At 42.2% G+C, this 23,244-nt stretch overlaps 1 protein-coding gene across 4 annotated transcripts in view; it reads right to left on the reverse strand.

Annotated features, from left to right (window-relative positions):
• The window catches only part of OGDH (oxoglutarate (alpha-ketoglutarate) dehydrogenase (lipoamide)), a 77,155-nt gene that overhangs the window by 17,793 nt on the left and 36,118 nt on the right, over positions 1 to 23,244 (reverse strand). For 2 of the 4 annotated variants that reach the window (XM_012720352.1, XM_012720353.1), the window contains exons 5-11: positions 22,003 to 22,047; positions 12,937 to 13,052; positions 9,926 to 10,080; positions 9,586 to 9,732; positions 7,179 to 7,269; positions 6,605 to 6,784; positions 2,888 to 3,016 (exon numbers count right to left, since the gene is read on the reverse strand). In XM_012720352.1, the coding sequence (XP_012575806.1) occupies positions 2,888 to 3,016; positions 6,605 to 6,784; positions 7,179 to 7,269; positions 9,586 to 9,732; positions 9,926 to 10,080; positions 12,937 to 13,052; positions 22,003 to 22,047 (863 nt within the window). The remainder of the gene's footprint in view (positions 1 to 2,887; positions 3,017 to 6,604; positions 6,785 to 7,178; positions 7,270 to 9,585; positions 9,733 to 9,925; positions 10,081 to 12,936; positions 13,053 to 22,002; positions 22,048 to 23,244) is intronic. The other 2 variants (XM_004675963.2, XM_004675964.2) reach the window with 1 other exon arrangement.

A 23,244-nucleotide genomic window follows, 5' to 3' on the forward strand; every position in this document is an offset into this window, starting at 1 on the left:
TCTCTGGTGAATCCTCGTGGCCTCCGCATCTGGTCTTTACCTTAGCTCTTACATGCATACATAAATAATCTTTAAAAAAAAAAAAAAAGAGCTGGGCTGTAGGCCAGAGTTGTAGGAGGTAAGAGGATTCACCAGAGACTGAGTGGGGAGCAGAACAGGCAGAATGACTGGAGTGGGAGCGAAGTGGGGAGCAGCAGCAAGAAAGGAGTAATGTGTTGCACTATATGTGGGTTAGCTTCCTTTCTGGGGGTGAACTCAGGTCTTAAAGGTGATAACACTAAGACAACCCCTAGGACACCAGGGAGACACTTACATCCTTGTTCATTTCTGACAGTGCAGGATTTCTCCCTTCAGGTGTGGCCACCCTAGCTCTCCCACCATCAAAGCACCTATAGACCTTCACCATCACTCACTGCGCTGTGCCTCCATTCTGTTCACAACCCTTGCTCTCTTACTCCCGCTTCTCTTGGATGCCTCAGATTTATTGTCAACTTTCAAGGTTTGTAGTTTTTCTTTTTACTGTTCAAAGGGACAGAATTATTATAAAAGGGAAGGGAAGTAAAGGATGCTTGCACAAACACAAGTGGCAGAAGGAGCTGTCTCTGCTGCTTTGCAAAGAGAGAAGGCTGGCGAAGAGAAACACCTGCCTGGTCACAGGTGGGCAGGAGAGCTGCTGCTCAAAGGCTGGTTTTAAATTTCTCTTTGAGTGTTTGTTTGGTTTCTTTATAGTCCACTTGTAAGTGAAACCAGTCTGTATTAATCTTTCTCCTTCTGGCTTTTATTGCTTAACATAATCCCTTCTAGCTCTGTCCATGTTGCTGCAAATAGTATAAGTTCCTCTTTAAAAAAATTTTTTTGGTTAATTTTTGTATGATCTTATCTTTTTGGATTGCCAAGTAGCATTCCACTGTGTCTATATACCACAGCTTCCGTTTTTTCTTTTTTAAATGCCACATCTTATTGATCTATTCATCTGCTTTGTGGTATTTAGGTTGTTTCCATATCTTAGCTATTGTAAATAGTACTGCCAGAAACACAGGAGTGCAGGTTTCCTTTTAAATTGGTGTTTTTGTGTTCTCTGGGTAGATACAAGGAGTGGAATATTGGGTATTATAGCAGATCCATTTTTAGTCTTTTGAAAAATCTCCACACTGCTTCTCACTCTGTCTGGACCAGGCTACACTCCTACCGATATCCCTACATTCTAGTATAAGAGGGTTCTTCTATCTTCACACCCTCACCAGAATTTATTGTGTGTGTGTTTAATATGGCCATTTCCACAGATGTGGTTCTAATTAGTACTTCCCTGATAAGTGATTAATATTTTTTCATGTCCTTGGCACTTTTTCAACAGTCTTCCTCATATTGGGCCTCCCTGTGGTCCAAGGCTTTAAGTCTCAGCACTATGTAGTTATCAGCGGTCACTGTCTGTTGCATGTGACCCACATGGAGTGGCAGACCTCTCCTGTTTCCCCCACTGCTCCCCTTAACAGTGAATTTCAATAGATCTGTCTGTTTTGTTCCCCACTCTGTCTGTGGTGAATCCCTTACTCCCTCCACCTCAAAATTCTTCCACATATTATGCGAAGGAAACATGATCAAACACTGGTTCTCAAGCAAGCTGTTTGCTCTGTTCAATTTTCTGCTCTGTAAAATGGGAACTAACACCACCTAATGCATATATAGCAACTAGATTAAGTCCGTAAAGTACCTAATTTAGTGTCAGACACATAGCTGGCACTTATAAACAGCTGTTACACTGTGTGCATATCCATGCTTCATACTATCTGTCATCTCTTTTTGTATCTGTATCTGAGCTTCTTCAGCAGTTATTACACAGTGAAAACCACACTTACTTTAGTGTTAAAACTCTCTTCTCTACTTCTTGCTGGCATAGCTACAACTGTTTCTCTGCCCTCATCTAACTCATTGTGCAGGTGGCAAACAATCACCTTTACAAATTAGACTATTTCTTATGCCCTTGCTTCAGTTTCTCTGGATTTGGAGCAAGCTCCTCTTTACTTGGGGGCCTTGCAGAAGCCGGCTGTTGGGAGCTCCCTCTCATACAAGCACGCATTAGCTGGGATGACCTTGTCCCCTCCTTTGGACATAGGAACCCTTTCCCTGCCTTAACCTATCTCCCTAGTATTTGTTTACTTCACCTTGACTCTTCAATTAATGGCCAAATCTTCAATAAAACATGTAGCCTAGTATCTTTTAGGCCCCCTCCCCCTGCATGAAACTATAAGCTTGGTGAGGGCAGGGAACACAGCTTTCTTTGATATCAAGTGCAATGCCTGTACTTAAAAGGTACATGGAAGCTCATGTAAGTTGGTGAGATGCACCCCAAGACACCCTCAGTTGACTGAAGATATAACAGTGATACATATCAGAGATAGGCAGAAGTACTAACCTGTAATCACAGCATTATTTAAAACAGTAAAAAATAAGACTCCTAAAGGTCTAACAACATGGAAATGTTTATTTTCTCAAATAATTATAATGGACATTTCCATTAAAATTAATAGCTGAGAATATGACATGAAAAATGATGTGGTAAGGAAGAAATGGATATGAAATAGTTTATGTTGAATCTGTTTCTATATGCTCTACAGAAAATATTCTAAACCACCTCCACTACCTTAAGTGATGTAACTAGAATCTATTTTAAAAAAGTTTCTTGTGTCCAAATTATTTATCGCACACATGTTTTTATAATTAAAAAATTACAAATATTTTCAATAACTAAGAAATGTCATTCTTAGTAAGACTGCTGTGAGCATAGGACCCTCAAGAGAAAGTATGATCAGAAATCTGATTCTGTGGCTTTGGCCCTTCACCGCGGAAAGACCTCAATGTCTGCCTGTTGCTAGGGAGCCCCAGTTACCTGGTTGTTGACAACCACATGGACGGTGCCGTGAGTTGTATAGGATGGGAGGTCACTCAGGTGGAAAGTCTCGTACACGATGCCCTGACCAGCAAATGCAGCATCTCCATGCAGAAGGATGGACATGACCTGCAGAAACACAAAGAAGACCTTAAATCCAACATACTCTTGACTACCACGGCCAGAGGTGCATTAGTGACTGAGTCATACTCTGCTTGCATATTCTGTGTTTTGAGATCATTTCAAATTTAGAAACTCATAGGAGAGCACAAAGACCCCCAAACCTGCCCTGCCTACCCCAGACTTCCCTGCAGTCCAGTGCATCTGCCCCATGTCTTCACCCCCACCCCACCATCATGGTCTGCCTCAGAGCCAATGTCTATCATCCGCGAACACACCACTCAGGAAAGGAAGGCCAGCTCAACCCATGCAAGCCCCATCCACTGTTGTCTCTATTCAGACAACATGCCCAGACTTTCTCCGGCTGTGGCATCTTAGGTCCAGCTCCTTCAGTGTGGAGCAGATCCTTGTCGCTCCCGGCTCTACATCCTTGTGTACTGAAGGTCCTTTGAGGTTAGACTCAGGGACGGTGCTCGAGCTGGCCTGCGCAGGCTAGTGAGGTCTACTCCAGGGCCTGGTATAAGCAGTCATCTGCTGTTTCTCTTTCTAACCTCACTGTTTTCTTACACCAAGGCATGAGGCATGTGGACCTCTGCCCACTAGCCTCAGTGGCCACCTCCTGAGTGCTGCTAGGTGTCACTCCGCCATTGATTTGTTAGTGTTCTGCAAGAAAGAGACTTCATTTCTTCTTGCCTTTTATTTATTTATTTATATCAGTTGTGCTCATGGATCCCATTTTATTCAACAGGTTATCGCTGATTCATGACAGAAGTCAGTTTGGTGCTCATAAATCCCAGATGTGGACAGATTCCATGGTTCATAGGTGACGCCTCACTTTCTGGAACAACACATTTCAGCCTCACATTGGGCTGACCCTGCCCAGTCCTGGTACTAGCCATTTCTTTAAGGAGGCTGCTCCTTCAGTAGAGCAAGGCATTTATCACCAGTATTTAGGTACTCATCACTAGTAAGGTATTACCACTTCCATGACCTTCAGCATAAACAAAATACAAACAGATGTATACCCATTCACACAGAGGTTTCTGTATCTTTGAGACATAGCATAACTACTTCCAATTCCAATCCAAGCCTTTTTCTGTCTTTTTCCTTCCAACATGATAAACCGCCTACACTGTGAGACCTTTGGCTCCCATTGCTCTCTCACGTTATACATCTGCTTAGTGTCCCCCACGTCCCAGCCCACCCCTACTCCTGATGCCCTCGTGACGTGTCTCCTTGGCTCCCCACGTTTCCAGTTTTGGTGGATGAGGGACATTCACGGGCTCAGGTGGACAGCAAACACAAGTGTCCGGTCTGTTTAGAGGCCTCCCCACAGTGGTCCCAGCTTGGTGCCCTGTTGGGTGGGAAACTCACTAGGAGATAGGTTGTTTCTTTCTGATTGCCATGGTGTGTCATTTCCTCCTTACAGAGCTGTCTGCACAATCTTGGCCTTCTGTTGTCACGTGTACTTCAAGGTGGCCTTTTCTCTTGATCTTTCTGTGAGGTCACCCTGTCTCCATTGCAAGGCTGCCCAGCTGTCCCCTAGTTCCTTCAGCACGGGCTGGCTGCTGGAATCATGTGCCCCTATGCTCCGCTTGCCTGGCAAACCCCGGTGGCCTGATCTGAACCCTGGTTGGAGCCGGTCTCTTGTCTGCTGCAGGCCATCCTGCCACAGTGGGGAGCTGCTTTCCCACACCAACATCCCAAAGGCCACATGAGCCCAGAGCCACATTAGGTCAGTTTTAACCTTGCACAAGGTTACTACTGAATAACATCAGTCACATTTATAGGAATTACATAATTTTTCTTCAATGCTGAAAGTTATATAACATGCTCCAGCTCCCTAAATTCTGGATTTAAGAAAATCAAATTGCCTGGGTTTTTAGGAAGATTACAGAGAGGCTGCGAGAAGAGTGGCCTGGGGCTTTTGAGGGGCAGCAGCAGCATGCTGGCCAGTGTGACTACTCCCTACAACAAAGTGGTAACCATAGAGGGCTGACCAGGCTCTCTGTCTTCGCACATCACAAGACTAGTGATCATTTAAAAGCACTTTATATCTTTTACTACTTTTCTCCAATGATTTCATTCCTTTTCAGGACATTTCAAGCATTCTAAGTAAGCACTACCTGAGTGACCGTTGTCTATAACTTATGAATGTCACACAAGTTTTTTATGATCTCATTTCTTCTAGTTCTCCTACTTATCTCAAAATCCCAGCCACGTGTCTTAACCAAGAACTCACTAGCTCAGGTGAACGGTAAACGCAAGAGTCAGGTCTATTCAGGGGCAGAAATACTGGAGTGCCTGGTCGCCAATGCTGACCTCCCCACTGTCCCACCCAGCGAGTTGTCTCACTGGTGAAGGTACTGCAGCTGGGGCCCCTTTCCTTTGACCTGGAGTTTCTGGCAATGTCCACCTTCGAGCTCATGGGAGTCACCTCCACATCCTGACCTCCTCCCCAGCAGACACACTCTTTACTAAGCAGGTGTCAACCAATGCAAGGACCATGCTCTGTTCCCAGTGTCACCCCCAGCCCAGCCTCTATCACCAGCAGTTCTTCTAATCTTCCATGAGTAATAGCATAGTATCAGTAGACTTACAGAACTTTTAAATTATAGAATGCTGTAAACTAATTCTTGGTTCCATCTGTAAAAGTCTGACCTTTCCCCAGGGCGAGCCTCTCTCCTGCTCTGCCCACAGGGCCTCCAACCCACCCTCCATCTTTGCTCCTATCTTTCGTCTCTAGAGTACTTTCTTTCCTTCTCACCTACCCAAATCTTGCTGTTCCTTCACAGAATATGATGGTTGTCAAGAGGCTTGACTACTTTTGGGTGCACTGTCTATACTGTATAAATATGCCAATAACTTACAGATTTATTATCATACTGCGTTTGGTCTATCAGCTTCATCATATATGGTCCTATCTCTAGAAAGCACAAGAAGTCCATGACAGCAGGGCGTGAAACTGATGTCAGAGACACATTAGGAATGACCTTAGTGATAGCTTAGCTTGGCTTTGATGTCACCATTAAGCAGTAAAAACCATACAACTTGTTACAGACCTCGATCCTCAGAGTAGGCAAGGACTTCTATACACAAGCAGGCCGGCCAATCAATACTGAACGCTCACCGTCACACACCTGGAAATGCCAGCTCCAGGGCCACACTGGACCTCGTCTGTCCTCCACCTCCAAAAGTGCCATGAGCTCACCTCCATGACAAAGATGAGGCAGCTATTGGCACATCTGCCAGTTTTACAGTTCCTGCTTTAGACTTACCCTCACTTTTTCCTTAAGACTCTCTCCTCCTGTTCAGTGACAATACCTCTTTGCCCATCAACAATATTTGGCTTCTACACAGATGTGGTGATGACAAAAGCAAATCATTTCCTGGCTTGCTCTGGTGGTCACAACTTGGGAGAAAGCGTGTTTGTAAGCATGACTATTTTATTATTGCTATTATTATATTTCAAAATCTGTTTGGAATATTTTGTTAAATTTGTGGGAGGGAGAGAAAAAAAAAATATTTGGTTAAATTCCAGAAACAAAGTCTGAGACATACCAGGACCTGCCCCTGGCCAGCCCCAGGGAAACTTACCTTCTTCCCCTCGGTGTCCCCACAGTAAAACTGCTCAGCTTTGGTCTTGCCCATCACTACGGGGTCGGCGGCCTCGAGGTGGGAAGGGTTTGCCACTAGTGACAGGGTGATGTTCCTGTCTGTCACACGGTTGATTCGCCGGTGATACATGCCCAGGTGGTACTTCACGTCTCCAGAACCCTGGCAGCACAAACATTGTGTCTTTATCCTGGGCTGGGGGAGGTTTACTTTGTGCAATAGTCCTATTATGAGTTATTTCTATTCCCAGACTCCCCATTCCTGTAAGGACGAAAAAGCTTCTTCCCAGAACTGCTCCCACCCAGGGCACAGGATAAGGAAAGGTTCCTTGGTCGGAGGGGCTGGCCCTTGCTCCAGTATGGAGGCCTCTGGGGTTGGCCAGGCTGCAGACCTGGGGCCTGCCCTCTTTCTCTAAGAGGTGGGTCACTAGTCACCTCCTTCGTGAATAGGATGCAGGATCCTAGGTCCTGATTAAGTATTCCCAGAGAAGAATGTGGGGTCAGGGGTCTTGAAAGGGTTGAAACCACCCTGGAAGTTTCTAATAGAAGTTAGGTACCTCATCAGCTGCTTCCAGCTTTGAATCGAACTGACAGAAAATCTGTTCCAACTCCTTCCTGATTACATTTGCAAGCACGTTCAGCCGCCCCCTAAGATACAAAGGGGTGAGAAGGGCCTTAGTGTGGCATTCTAGGTAGTTGGTCATGTCATTCAACCTCCCTCCCCTGTGGGACATGGCATCCAGCCTCTTCTCATCAGCACCCAAGGCCACACGAGGTGGGAAGAAGAAAGGTGAAAACAGAAATGCCATTGCCCATAGTCTCTGTTCTGACCTCTAAGCTAGGTCAGAGGTCTGCTATTACCGGCTAAGGACACTGGCCTTACTCTGCAGTGAAAGAAACTATCAATTAAAAAAAAAAAAAAAAAAAAGACACCCTACTAATGGGTGAAAATTTTGATAATACATCTGACAAAGAGCTAATGCTCAAAATATATAAAAATTCCTGTAACTCAACAAAAAGAAATCAAAAAATGAATAGAAGAGCTAGAAAAATGGACATATTGGGGCCCTCCCTGGTGGCAAAACAGGTTAAAGCACAGCACTGCAAAGCTGGCTGCAGCCCTTCAATGCCAGTTTGATCCCTGGTCCCTGGCTGGGGAGGTGACCCACATGGGCAGCAGACCTCTCCTGTCTCACCTGCTGCTCCCTTCAGCAGTGTACTTCATCGATCTGCCTGTTCTGCTCTCCAGTCTGTCTCTGGTGAATCCTCTCACCACCCACCCTCCCGCACTTCTGGCATGTATCCTATGTCTGTATGCATAAATAAATCAATCTTTAAATAAATAAATGGACATATCTCTAAAGAAGACAAAATAGGCCAACAGGCGCTAAAAAATGCTTATCACTTATCTGGGAAATGTAATTCAAAACAATGAACTACATTTACATTGTGAGAATGGCCCACATGGAAAAAACCAGAAACAACAAGTGTTGACAAGGATGTGGGAGAGAAGGAGCCCTTATAAACTGTTGCTGAGAATGCAGACTGGCTCAGCTCCTATGGAAAACAATATGGAGGTTTGGGCATCTCAGGTGGCCTAGAGATTAATTCTCAGCACTATCACCTCTAAGGCCTGAGTGTGACCCCAGCCAGGGAGCTACCCACACATGGTGCAGCAGACCTCTCCTGACCTGCCTGATGTTCCCCTCAGCAGTGTACTTCATCAATCTACCTGATCTGCTCCCCACTCTGTCTCTGGTGAATCCTCTCAAGCTCCCTACCCCAACCTCTGCCTACACCCCAGTTCTTTTATGCAAGAATAAAAACAAAACAAAAAAATATTTCTCAAAATATTAAAAATAGACCTACAACATGACCCAGCAATTCCACTCCTAGGTATTGATATGAAGAATACAAAAGCACTAATTTACGGGATGTTCACTGCAGTGCTGTTTACAATAGCTAAGTTATAGAAACAGACTAAGTGCTCGTGGATAGGAGTAGATGAGAAAGTGTGACGTGTGTGTGTGTGTATACAGACACAGATACACAATGGAATACTACTCAGCTATAAAAGATAATGAACGCTTGTTATTTGTGATAACATGGATGGAACTGGAAAGAAAAATGCTAAGTGAAATAAGCCAGAAGGAAAAAGACAAAAACTGGGTATTCTCACTCATATACAGTATATAGAGAAACAAAACAAGTGTCAGTCAAAAACAAACTAATAACAAACCCTTGGCATCTGACTGCAAATTTAAGGAAATCAGAAGGAAAGGGTGGTTGGGTAGAAGTGGGGAATAAAGGGGGGGCCAACTGAGCATGGTGGAAAGGAAGATTATCAGGACACCGGTGGTAGGCGTGGTGTGAAACGATATACCTGTAGAGGTTTCAACCCATAACCCCCCAAAAGCAGATACAACAATATAAACCAACTTTACATCAATAAACATTATTTGGGAAAAGAAAAAAAGGGGGGAGTGTATTGGGCTTTTTTTTTTTTTAAACATTTATTTATTTATGCTTACAGAACTGGGGTATAGGCCAGAGGTGTGGTGGGTGAGAGGATTCACCAGAGACAGAGTAGGGAGCAGAACAGACTGACTGATGAAGTACACTGCTGAGGGGAGCAGCAGGCGGGTCAGGAGAGGTCCGCCATGCCATGTGGGTCAGCTCCCTGGCTAGGCATCAAACTTGTGCTTCAGTGGCTTCGGAGAGCCTCATAATGTGGTGCTTTAACCTACTGTGCCACCAGGGAGAGCCCGGGCTTAACTTTTGTAAGACTGAGCACAAGGCCCAGATGCCTGACTGAAACCACTTGTGGCCATGGGTGTGATTGTGCCTGTGGACTGTGGCAACAGTTACGTCGGGCAAAAATGGCACCACTGCATGCTGAGAACCCAGTTCATTTTCTGCTCAGTGTCCTTTCTGATAAGAACAGGTGAGAGGCCAGGCAGGTACCTGTGTGGCATTCCCATGATCACATAGTCTACTCCATTCTCACTCGACTTGTCGATGATCGTCTTGAGGGCAGGGATTAGCACCTCACAGCCTTCTAAGCCAAAACGCTTCTCTGATGACCACTTGCGCTGCAGAAACTCCTCAAACCTGGAAGGGAACCATGACAGCTTAGAGCCATGTCACTATGGCCAATCACACAACACGTAAAGGCACACTCATACCCCAAATACACCCACCCACGGTGTGTCCACCCATGGTAGATAGGTCCACACAGATAGTGGGGTAACTGCTTTCCTGGAAGTGCACCATGCAAGGCCCACACCCTGAATGCAGCCCTGACCTGGTGGAGCGCACAAGTCTGGCCAGTAGGGTCCGCTTCTCCTCATTTGTGAACTGCATGATCCCAGGGGTCTCAAATTTCTGCCGAATCCACTGGCACTGCTCCAGGTCATTGATGAACATGAACTCCACGCCAATATGCTGACAGTAGGCCATCTGTTTTAACAAGTAGGAGGATTTCACCCAGGTTTGCTATTGCCACTTAGGAGGCTGAAGACTAAAAGTGACCTCCATTTCAAATGTACCAAGAGCTACTGTGGTCAGGACACAGATCTGTATGGCATCAGGCTGTCCCCTCAACCTTTTCGTCCTCCAGAGACCCAGGTTGCGCAAATCCCAATGGACAAGGAGAGGACGGTGAGAACCCGGGGCTGAGGCATGACCCTCATGTTTACTCTGTCACTTCAAGTGGGAGGGAGGACAGCAACAGCTGGGGGTTTGGAAAGCTCCCAAAGGTGGCAGCTTTTCTGACCTTATGGTTGACTTTGTCCCCGACAATGTGAGAAAGAAAAGCCCAGTGCTGGTAGGAAATAACACAGATCAATGATACTTAAGGTTCATTGGCTTTTAGATTTTAAATTATTCATTTTATTAACAGATTACTTTTAGGAACTTTAGGCCCTACAGAAAAGCAGTCACGTGTGTAAGAACATAAATGGTCAATAGATACAGTGCTTCCTAGGTCACCACTATCACATTACAGCTTGAAAGTGGCCATGTGTCCTGCCAAAAGCTTAAGGTGAGAGGGCAGAGAGCTGAGGTAGGCAGGCTCCATGGGAAAGGGAGGTAGAGATGTGATAAACCAGAGAGAAAGGCAGTCAACTCTGTGGACACCCTCCAGGGGACTGCTCCAGGCAACATTCTGTAGGATCCACAATTTTCCTGAACCATGTGACCAATGCTCACCTCCCTCTTCCATCTGCCAGCAATTCTGGTGTCAGAACAAGAAAGCAAAACTGATCAGCAATGGAGTTAAAGGCTGAACAGGCTATGTCTGTGATGGACTCTGTTGGTTCTCATAACAGACATGGAAACCAGCTGGCATGACACAGGGAGGGAATGTGTCCACAGTCCTGGCATCAGGGTATAGACCTGACACCAGATCCCTCTTCTCCACTGACTAAATCCTGAAGCAGGAATGGATATTACTGTACTCAACTCTATAATTACAAAATTTGCCAGAACTCAAATTAATGGCCAGCGAAACACTATCACCCTCCTAGCCAAGAGGAGGACAATCTCACCTCAAACAAAAGGGAAACTGGAGCTCAGAAGGAACTTTGTATTTAATTATAGTTCACCTGTGAATGGCACAGGTTTGAACTGAGCAGGTCCACTGACATGCAGACTACTTTGTAAGCAAATCAAACTTACGGTATTTATAAACATATTATGTAGTGTTACATAAATTAATTCCTTATGATTTTCTTAGTATCTTTTCTCTAGCTTACTTTATTGTAAGAATGCAGTATAAAATACATAGGATATAAAAAAAGATGTGTAGGGCCCTCCCTGGTAGCGCAGCGGGTTAAAGCACAGCACTGAGAAGCTAAAGCCACTTCCGCATGAGTTCGAATCCTGCCTGCCCTGGAGGTGACCGCATGGCGTGGCAGACCTCTCCTGGCCCACCCGCTGCTCCTTTCAGCAGTGTACTTCGTAGATCTGCCTGTTCTGTACCCCACTCTGTCCCTGGTGAATCCTCTCACCCTCTGCATCTCTGGTCTGTACCCCAGTTCTGTACAAATAAATAAATAAATCTTTTTTAAAAAAAAAAAAAAGATGTGTAATAAACTGTTTATGTCATTTGTAAGACTTCTAGTCAACAGCAGGCTATTAGTAAAGTTTTTGAGGAATCAAAAGTCATATGTAGACAGTTGACTGTTCAGGGGTTGGCACCCTTATCCCCCAAATTGCTCAAGGTTCATTAACCCACCTACTATTTTACTAGATGGCCAAGCCGGAAACTTTTCTAAATCAGACACCAGGCAGCCCCGGAAGGCATGCAGTCTGCCTGCCTTCCCTGTGGCACCAACATCTGACTGCCATTCCCACCTCAGCTCTACAGCACCTTGACCTACTTATCTGGGGAAGACAGCACATTTCTGCATAAAAATACTTGAGAAAACATGGTCTGGTTATATAGTACATGTTGACAGTCATTTTCTTTTATTAGGGTAAAAAAGGACACACATTCCTTGTGGCCCAAGTCTGGTAGAGGGGACAGGTGGGTTCTCCTTATGACACTTCCCATAGTGAGGTGAGATAACTTGAGAATACTCCTTGTGCTATGCTCCTGATGCTGGACATGGGCAATGTTTCCATTACTGAACAATAAAAAGCTCAAAGAAAAACATTAAGTCAAAAATTCTAGAAATGAGTCCATTTCCAGTAGTATCAGCACGAGTTTAGCTATTAACTTGGGACATGGAGTTGTAAGGCATTGGATCATTTTTGCTTTTTTCTGTTGTTGGCTCAGTCCCCAGGAGAAAAGGGCAGTGAGCTTTAGGCTGAGTCATCATTTCTCATTCTATTGGGATCAAGAGAACTGTAAAGCTGTCCGGTCATACCAGCAATCTGGTGTATACATGTCCATACCAAATTAATGCAACATCACCAAACAAGTTTACACAAGTATCTGTACACTGTAAGCATGGGGTATTCTCAGTAGGGACAAGGAACAATGACCCAGAATAAGCAGCTCTCTGAAGAGCCCTGGACATGAGGCATTTTGGGACAGAGGTGCAATGGTTGCGACTCCTGGAGCGCTACTTCAGCTGCCCCAGACAACTTCCTCTTCCACCGGGACTAAAATGTTAGGAATTTCTTTTTCCTTACTATAGTTGATTGTAAAAACATGGATTTTTATTTCCAAAATAGCAAAAAGTTTCCTTTCCCCTACACTAAAAAAGATAAAGAAGAAAGAAGACAAGCTAGTCCAGAGGCCTCCTGCCAATGCAGGTTTTAGCAAGCAAGTCCACTAGATTTTTCTGGAAATGGAGCTTGTTTCCTTACCTCTAGTCGTCGGATGATCTCCCGCAAAGGAAGTGCAGACTCTTGCCCTCCTATGAATGTGGTGGTAGGTAGGTGGAAGACCTTGTCCAGGTCAGACTCATCTAGGCCATAGAACCCTGGAGGGTGAGGAAAGATGGGCATAGCCAAACAGGGGCCACAGTTTATGGAAAGGGGAAGGAACTCCCCAAGGGAGAGAAAAGAGAAGAGAAAAATCATAAAAATATCTGAAACATATGAAAATAAATATTTTATAGTCAGAAACACAACTTCAGCAATGAATGGAAGCTGAGATTATTACTCGGTATCATAGGGTAAGTGAAAATAAAATTCATATTATGCATATATTAGTCTAGTGCACCAATTATCCATAATTTAGAGAAAAATGTATTTCAAAGACCCAAAGACACAAGTCAATTTTGGTTTGAAAAGACACTGGGTAAGTCAATTAGAAAGCAAATGGAAAAAAGTTAGGGAGAAAATTCAAATAGAAAATGAAGAATTGGAGTAGAAGAAATCATTTATGTTTTATGTGGTATTGATATAGGTATGTGGTAAGTGACAGGCACCGGGGAGACGTAAGAAGTGAAGGGACAGTTACCAAATTGAGTGCTTTGTTGGGGAGCTTTCATCAGCAGAACAGAGGACTAAATGGCTATCCTTTAATGATGGATGGTGCCCTTCAAAAAAAAATCTCACATCTGAACCTATTCTTGAGACAACAATGTATAGAAATTCTCCCTCTTCCAATACTAACAAATAATTACTGATTGATCAGTAAATTAACTAATTTATGCAAGAAGCCTATTCACCTGAAAGCATATTTCCAACTGATAAAACATGACAGAGGGCTCTTTACTGGGCATTGTAAGCTTGCCTATACAGGGGAATATCTCCAAGGGGAAGAGAGACTTGGAGGAAAACTAGCTGCATGGCTTACCCTGAAAGACTGCATGGCTAAAATGAGGTACAGGGGAACTTCAGAGCCATTAGAGCTCCAACACTTCACACCAATAACCCAAAGTCAGGTGAAAGTGACACTGAAACAAGTACTCCATTATCTTGAACATTTGCTGCACAAAATCAGATACTTCTCCTGTTTCCAGGTCTACCTGAGTGTAAATAAGAACAACTGTGATACATAACAATCCAGTATAGGGCTACGGAAGTTGCCTGCAAAGCTAAGTAGGTATCTGAATCTCTAGGAAATGTGTAGAAATGCACACTTCCAGTTTCCATAAGTGAGTCAGTCAGTCAGCGGTAAGCCAGTAATCTATTCAGATTCAAACTGGCTTAAGAATCACAGTCTTTAATTATCTTATGCTTTAGGACATAGTTCTAGTCTTAAAAGCAAATTTTACATTTTTCAAGTTTTATTTTATGAAAACAAAAGCAAAGTGGTGTTCTTTCCTGAGGGTATGAAGGAAATAGTTATTTAATTAAGCCTGTGCACATTTTTCTGCTACTCTATTAAGATGGGGGCTGCCATCATGTGGGTCTGGGCAAATCACTTGGCTCTGTCCTCAAAGGCTGCTCATGGTTTACAGAGAAAGCCGCAATTGGTTTGGGAGTATTTTCCCTAGATAATGGAGGAGGATCCGGAAACCAGAATATCAATATCCAAAGAGTATACACTCTGTTGGTAATATTTTGACCCTTGAGCTGACCAGTAAGGCATGTTTCCCCAGAAGAACCTGGGCTGTGTGACTTTTTAATATGAAAACCCCTAGACCTCACTTTGTGTCTGGTTCTTCACTTTTTTGTTCTGAACTGATATTCTTAGGCTGTATTGCTGAACCTCAAAACCACTGGCCTATTTCTGAGTTCCTTAGTCATTTGAGAAATGAGATGTACAGATGTCCTGGCAAGGTGGACTAGATGTACTCTTTCATAATACTCCACTGAATAACCCATAACTACCCTAGACATCATATATGAAACAAACAAGATAATTCTAGAAGGTGAAGAGGGATGGGCCAGTCAGTGAAGTCTGAGAAAAACAGCAGGGAGGTCCCTAGGTTTCCTTTGGTCATCCATATCCAAACAGAGCAAAGAACCAGCAACCCAGAAGTCCGCACGGGTACAACCTATTGTTCTTTCTAAGGGGTCAGGAGAAGTAGCTTACCAGGACAGAAAAGTTTTATACAATAACTACTCTATCCTACTCAAACATACAGAACAGAGTGCAGACATCCTGTACCCATCAAAGGCTATAAAGGATTCCAACCTCTGATCCCAACCTAATGTTTCATAGGGTCCAAATAGGGAATCAAAACTTTCACTCCTTCTAAGAGGTAAAGTACCAGCCCGCTCCTCCACCCCAATGTCAGCACAGACCTCAGGGCACCATCCCCACCTAAGAATAACTGGGTGGGCCCCTCCTCTGAACACCAGAGCAGTGTTCAGAGGAAACAGATTTGAATGGGATTTCAAGTCCCAGGACACCCCAAATGTCTTTGTTTAAATAAACAAGAATCAGTAATATTTCAGACTGGATAAAATAATCAACAGATACCAACACCAAAATGACAGATGTTAGCAATTACTTGACTAAGATTTTGAAGGAACCACCATCAAATGGTTTCACTAAGGAATTAAAACATGATGAAGACAAAGGGGAAAAAAAAACAGGTCTCAGCAAAGAAGTAGAAAGTGCCAGCAAAACACTGAAGGTACAAAGAAGGACCAAGTGGAAAATTTTGAAGCAGCTTAATGTACTAACCAAAATTAAAATGTAATAGATGGGTTCAATGGCAGAATCAGGGAATAGAAGATCAAAGACCTTAAAGGCAGGAGAACAGAAATTAGCCAGTCTGAAAAACAGAGGGAAAGCAAACGAGGGGGAAAAAATTAAGAGATACCTGGGGAAACATGACAGTACAAGGAAAAACTTCACATTTGTGTCAATTAATTTCAGAAAGATAGGGGGAAAAAAGGTGGCTGAAATTTCCAAAATACAGTAAAAGTCTTAAAGATAATGAATGAATTCAGAGAATAAACACAAAGAAATCTGTGCCAAACATGTTGTAACTTGTTACTTCTGACAATTAAGGGACAGATAAAAATCTGAAAGTAGCCATAGTAAAATGAAACCTTACCTACACAGAAAATAATTAATGACAGCAGATTTCCCATCAGAAACCATGAAGGCCAGAAGGAAGTGGCACCACACTTTTTAAGAGATGAAAGGTGAGCACTATCTATCAGAACTTTCTCCTTAGTGATAATATCCTTTAGGAATGAAGGAGAGATCAAGATATTCTCAGATGAAGGGAACTGAGAGAGATTATCACCTTAAATGAAGGGCTAACAGAAGTCCTTTAAACAAAAAGGTAAGGATATATTAGAAGGAATCAGACATTAAGAAGGAAGAAGGATGTAAAAATGATGTAAAAATAAACTTTTGTAATAATTAAAAAAAAAAAAAGAAGAAGGGGGCCCTCCCTGGTGGTGTGGCGGGTTAAAGCACAGCACTAGGAGGCTAAAGCCACTTCAGCATGAGTTTGATCCATGCCTGCCCCGGAGGCGACCCACATGGCGTGGCAGACCTCTCCTGACCCGCACGCTGCTCCCCTCAGCAGTGTACTTCGTTAACCTGCCTGTTCTGCTCCCCACTCTGTCTCTGGTGAATCCTCTTACTGCAACTGCACCTGTGGCCTGTATCCCAGCTCTGTATGCATAAATAAATAAATCTTTTTTTTAAAAAAAAGGAAGAATGAACATGGAAAACAAAAATATGGGTAAGTAAAACACTTTCCTTCTATTGGGTCTTCTAAGTCATGTTTGCTGGGTGGAACAAAATTTACAACACTAAAAAAATATTTACAACACTGATGTGGCTCTCAATATATGTAAAAGACAACTACATTATAAGTGTTGAGAGTGAAGGGATATCACCAACAGATTGCGATGTTATGTGATTATATAATGTAATATCTAGATGACACCAAAAAGGCAACAAACCACTAAACATAATGAAATACAAATGAAAATACTCTATACAAATAAAAATGAAATTTTAAAATACATTAAATCCCCTATAAGAAATCAAGAAGAGGCAGAGAAATAAAAAAGACAAACAAAATATTCAGACTTAAACCTATGACTTAAGGGCCCTCCTTGGTGGCACAACAGGTTTAAAGCACAATACTACGAACCTATTCACAGACACTGCAGCATGAGTTTGATCCCTGGCCAGGGAGGTGACCCACATGGCGTGGCAGACCTCTCCTGACTGGCCGCTGCTACCCTCAGCAGTACATCTGCCTATTCTGCTCCCCACTCTGTCACTGGTGAATCCTCTCACCCCCTGCACTGCTGGCTTATACCTTGTATGCATAAATCAATACATCTTTAAAAAACCCAAATCCTATGACTTAATCATATCAGAAACTGGCAGAGCAGATTAAAAACAGAACTCAATGATTTGCTTGTTTATAAGAAATCTTCAACTATGATGACGCAGAAATATAACAGTAAAGGAATTTAAAAAACCAGCCATGTAAACCTTAATCGAATAAAAGCAGGAGGGGCTATCTAGTCAAGTAATACAGATATCAGATATCAAACAAAATTATACTAGAAATAATGATAAAAGAGTCAGTACACTAAGAAGATAGAGCAATCCTAAATGTGTATGCATTGAGCCACAGAGCCACAAAATACATGAACCAAGCAGGATGGAAAGGGAAAACAGGCTAATCCACAATTACAGTTGGAGACTTTGATACCCTTCTCTAAATAATTAAGAAGTATATAGCAAGACAGCAACAGGATCTAGTGGGCACATATAGAACACTTTCCACAACAGAATATACATATTCTTTCCAGTATGCATGGACACATACATGTCAAGGCAGACAATAAATTGGGCCATAAAAGAATCTCAAAAATTTGACAGAATTGAAATCATACTGAATACCTTTTCTGACCATAACAGAATCAAATTAGAACTTGAAAACAAAACAAAACAAAAAAACAAAAGAAAGAAAGAAAGAAAGAAAAGGAAAATCTCCAAGTTCTAAAAATCTATGGGTAATAGAAAATAGTAAAGGTCAAACAAAATAGCTCAAATATTGCAATGAATGATAATGAAAAAAACATAGGCCCTCCCTGGTGGCACAATGGGTTAAAGGGAGCTCTATGAAGCTAGCTGCAGCAGCCTCACCAGGGTTCGATCCCCAATCAGGGTGGTGACCCACAAGGTAGACCTCTCCTGGCCTGCGCGCTGCTCCCTTCAGCAGTGTACTTTGTCAATCTGCCTCTTCTGCTCCCTACTCTGTCTCTGGTGAATCCTCTCATTGTCCCTGCACCTCTGGCCTGCATCCCAGTTCTGTATGCATAAGTAAATAAAATCTTAAAGAGAAAATGAAACATAAAATATAAAAGTTTGTTGGATAGCTAAATATTTTAAGAGGGAAATTTACAGCAGTGAATACACACATTAGTGAAGGAAAGATTCTAGTCAGTAATCTAAGATCCTACAACAAAAAAAACTTGAAGAAGGAAAACAAAACAAGGAATCTTTAGAAGGAAAGAATAAAGAATAGAACTCAATGAAATCGAAAATAGCAAAACAACAGAGAAAAATCAGTGAAACAAGGAGTTGGTTCTTTGAAAAGATCAGTAACATTGAAAAACTTTTAATAAAACTTACAAAGAAAAAAAGACACTAAGGCCCCTCCCTGGTGGCGCAATGGATTAAAGCACAGAACTAAGAAGCTATGTGCAGCCATTGCAGCACGGGTTCACTTCCTGCTCAGGGTGATGACAAACATGGGTTGGTAGACCTGCTGCTTCTCCCCGCACTAGTGTATTTCAATCTGCCTGTTCTGCTCCCCACTCTGTCTCTGGTAGATCCTCTCACCCCCTATACCTTTGGTCTGTGCCCCAGCTCTTGTATACATAAATAAAGAAATCTTAAAAAAAAAAAAAAGACAAAAAGACACTGATTACCATTACTAGGAATATGTGATGGTGCATCTCACTGCAGATCAAGAATAAGGGAAAAAGCATGAACAATTCCTACACTACATCTGACAATCTAGATGAAACTAACTACCCCTAGAATACCACAAACATCACTTACCCAATATGCAGTAGATAATTTTAATAGCTCTATAGCTATCAAGAAATTAAAAAAAAAAAGATTCTGAAGAAAGATATTTCTGATCCAGACAGATTTGCAGAATTCTACCAAAAATTTAAAGATGAACTAACACCTCTCCAATACAACCTCTCCCAGAGAATAGGAAAACTTTTCAACTCAACTTTACAAAGCTGGAATTACACTGACACTAAGGGCAGTTGAAGGTAGTGCAATGAAAGAAAATTACAGTCTAATATCCCTCTTGAATATAGTTGCAAAAAATATAAAAAATACAGATAAATGGCCCTCCCTGGTGGCGCAGCGGGTTAAAGCACAGCACTGAGAAGCTAAAGCCACTTCTGCATGAGTTCGATTCCCGCCTTCCCCGGAGGAGACCACATGGCGCGGCAGACCTCTCCTGACCCGCCCGCGGCTCCCCTCAGCAGTGTACTTCGTCCATCTGCCTGTTCTGCTCTCCGCTCTGTCTCTGGTGAAGCCTCTCACCACCCTTGCATTTCTGGCCTGTACCCCTCAGTTCTGTATGCATAAATAAATAAATCTTTAAAAAAAAATACAGATAAAGAATTCAGTACCAAAGCCAGACCAGTCATGTAGCAGTATGCAAGGTTGGTTCAATATCAATGTAATCCACTGTTCAATCAGATTCTCAGAAGGAGAAAAACCATACAATCATTTCAACAGATGAAGAAAAAGTATGTGGCAAAATTTCATACTGACAATAAAGACTATCACAAAAACAGGAACAGACAGTCTTCCTCAATTTCATAAAGAGAACCTATAAAAAAAATTACAGCTAGTATATTTAATGGTAAAAAGACTGAATGTTTACTTCCTAAGATCAAGGAACCAGGCAAGAATGTTCATTTTCATCACTCTTATTCAACAAAGTACAGGAAGTTTTTTTTTCATGGCAGTAAAAGGAAAATAAATGTTTCTACTTTCAGGTGTTGATACAAAAAATCCTTAGGAATCTATGAAAAAAAGTCTTAAAGTGAGCTCATTAATTTCACAGGATACAACAAACACAAAAGTCAACTGCATTCCTAGATGTTAGTGTAATAATAGGAAAATTAAATAAAGTGTAATAATAGGAACATCAGAATTTTTATATGTATTTTTTATTCTGGAACATCTACATTTTTTATATGTAGATATAATAAAAAATTATACAGAACTCATGGAAATACTATGAAAAACTAACAAAAAAATCAAGGAAGATATAAATACATAAAAAGACATACTGTGCTCATGGGTTAGAAGGTAATACAGTAAAGATGCCAGTTCCTCCTAAACAACATGTCAGCAAAGTTTTTTGTAAACATTCACCAGATTATTCTAAAATTTACATGGAAAAAAAAAAGTCCTAGAATAGTGAAGACAAATCTGAAAGAAGGAAAATGAAATTCAGCAGCTATAGTAATCCAGACAGTGTGGAAATGGAGGAACAGACACACAGATCAAATAAGAAGAATAGCATTTAGGAATAAACCTACATGAATAAGTCTAACTGATTTTTGTCAAACAGTAAAAAAAAAATTCAATGAAAAAAAGATAAGTGTTTCCCTTACTGATGAGAGAACAATTAGGCATAACAGGCAAAAAAAAAAAACAAAACCAGACTCCATGAGTGGACTTTGTATCTTACGCAGAAATGAATTAAAAACAAATCATAAGCTTAAATATAAAATACAAAACTATAAAATATTTAGAAAGATAAGTAGAGAAAATATTTGGCTCTAGAGACAAGAAAAGTTCTTAGACTTGACATCAACAGCATGATGACCTACCTATAAAAAGAAAAATGGTTAAGTTGGACTTCATTAAAATGCAAAAACCTTTCTTCTATAAGAGATACTACTAGCTGAAGAATGTACTTAACCCAAATGTCCTTCAATGAGTGAATGATAAAACAAGTACACCCAAGTCAGACTCAGTAATAAGAAGGAGCAAATTACAAACAACCCAGCCCAGATGAAATTCTGGAACATCATGTGGAGTAAAAAAATGCCAATTCCAAAAGGCAGTATTTTGTGATTCCACTTGTCTAACATTCTTGAAATGACAAACGTTTATAAGTGGACAATAGAATACTGGTTGCCAGGGGTGAATACAAGGTAGAATGGCAGGGGCATATGTGGCTATAAATGGCAGCAGGAAGGACTCCTATGGCGATGCAGGCGTCTTATTTTGACTGTTATTGGTGTCAGTGTTCTGGTGTGATGTCATATGGTTTACATGATGGTACTCTTGGTGAAAATGGGCTAAAAGGAATGTGGAATCTTTTTTTTTTCTTAACAACTATTTGTCAAGGTACAATTATCTTAAAATAAAAGTTAGATCAACACTGCAGAACCACAGATAAAAGAAAAAGAGAACTTCTTAGAGAAGCCTGATATGGAAGAAAGATTGGTCACTGGGGTTAATGACAGGAGGCAGGTGACCCCAGCACTTCAACTCTGGATTCCTCAAGTGTCTTGCCATTAAAGACCGGGCCATTAAAGACTTATTATTAATACTTTGGTTGCCTATCAAACATGAGAAGATCACTGTCAAAAATGCCCAGGAAGCAGAATCTGAAAGAATCCAGAGACCAGTCAAAGGTACAGTGTAGATATACAGGAGAGGATGTGGCAACATGCAAGATGTAGTTTTGCCTCAGGTCCCTGCTGGTTATAGTAGGAGTCTGAGACATACTGAACATGGGAGCAAAGCGATGGCAGACAAAGTTGAGTGAAGATGCCCTTCAGAACACAGAATGGACAGAAACAAAAATGACATGATAAATGTGGTTCTACCATTGATTCATAACTAAGTGATAGAGAAACAATTCAAAACAATAAACTTCAAACACTTGACAGAAGTTGCATCAACTTTCCCCAAATTACATGCTAGGGAAAGTTGCCCAATTGTATCAAATGAAGTTCTCAGCTGCAGAAAGTGAAGGCTTGTTATTTTCATACCTCCTACTGTTAGCATTCGAAGTCGTTCCTTGAAAACTGCAAGATCTGAGAGGCAGAGTGGGGTAGCATGAGTGAGCGCAGAAGGAAAAAGACAGGTGAGAGTTAGTTTAAAAAAAAAAAAACAAAAAACAAAACAAAACCAACACCAGAATACCCAAACTATACCATTACTGGTCACAGGTGACACAGACAACACACAGACACACACGCGGAAGGAAAGGAGGGAGGGTATGTCATTTTCATAACATGGATACTGTTTCTAAACAGCCAGAATAAGGTGAATGTAAGGGAGAGAGCTGCTCTCCCATGTTTGGAAGCCACTGGGTGGCAGCAATGGAGACTTCCATTCCTTACAAAAGCTGACACATCTCTCCTGAGAAGTCAAATCCACCCAACCTAGACTACCTGGGGGTGAAAACACCAGGGTAAGAAAACAAGAAAGTTCAATTTTTAGTGTACTATTGCTAGCAAAAGGAACTTTGGGCAAACTAAATTCCAAACCTCAAGATTCTGACAAGTTCTAAAGAATAAAAGGAAGGTCCATGATCTCCCCTAAGGGCAGAAGGAGGACAGAAGAGCTGAGTTGCCGAGAACATACTGCAGCCGCGAGTGACACATACAGCTGTGCATTTTCCGTTGCCTGAAAGTCCTGCAGAGCATGTGCCACACCTGGCAGCCACCGCTGATTATCTGGGTACACACACCTTCTCCTGACCCAGGTCCCTAAGTGGACCTGGGTCATTCATAGTGACAGGCTCACAAGCGCCAATGGCAGATGGTCAGAGCAAGGTTTTGGGGGGGGGGGGGCTGCTTGCTGCCCCCGGAGTGCAGACAAAGCCATGCCTACACTTCCGAGAAAGCTGAAGGTAACTGACTGGGTGGGTAAAACACTCTTCCTCTGTAACAGTAGCACTCACCAAAGATTTCAGAGCCAGTAAGAAAGAAAACAGAATATCCAAATTTTGCACAAAAGCATGAATGCTTTGCCTAAGAAAGACCAAAGAATTTACATTTCCCTACTTCAATCCTCAAAAACCAAGACACAGGGTAACGTCAGGCAGCCGTCTTTGCAGTATGTTGCCCCTCCCCTCACACCAAAGAGAACCGCAAAAACTTAAAAATCTAAAAATTAAAAATTTAAAGGGAGGCCCTCCCTGGTGGCGCAGTGGGTTAAAGCACAACACTGAGAATATAAAGCCACTTCCACATGAGTTCGATCCCCACCTGCCCCGGAGGTGACCA

Source organism: Condylura cristata, unplaced genomic scaffold, assembly GCF_000260355.1.
Source record: "Condylura cristata isolate star-nosed mole 26May11 unplaced genomic scaffold, ConCri1.0 scaffold00004, whole genome shotgun sequence".
Taxonomy (NCBI): Eukaryota; Metazoa; Chordata; class Mammalia; order Eulipotyphla; family Talpidae; genus Condylura; species Condylura cristata.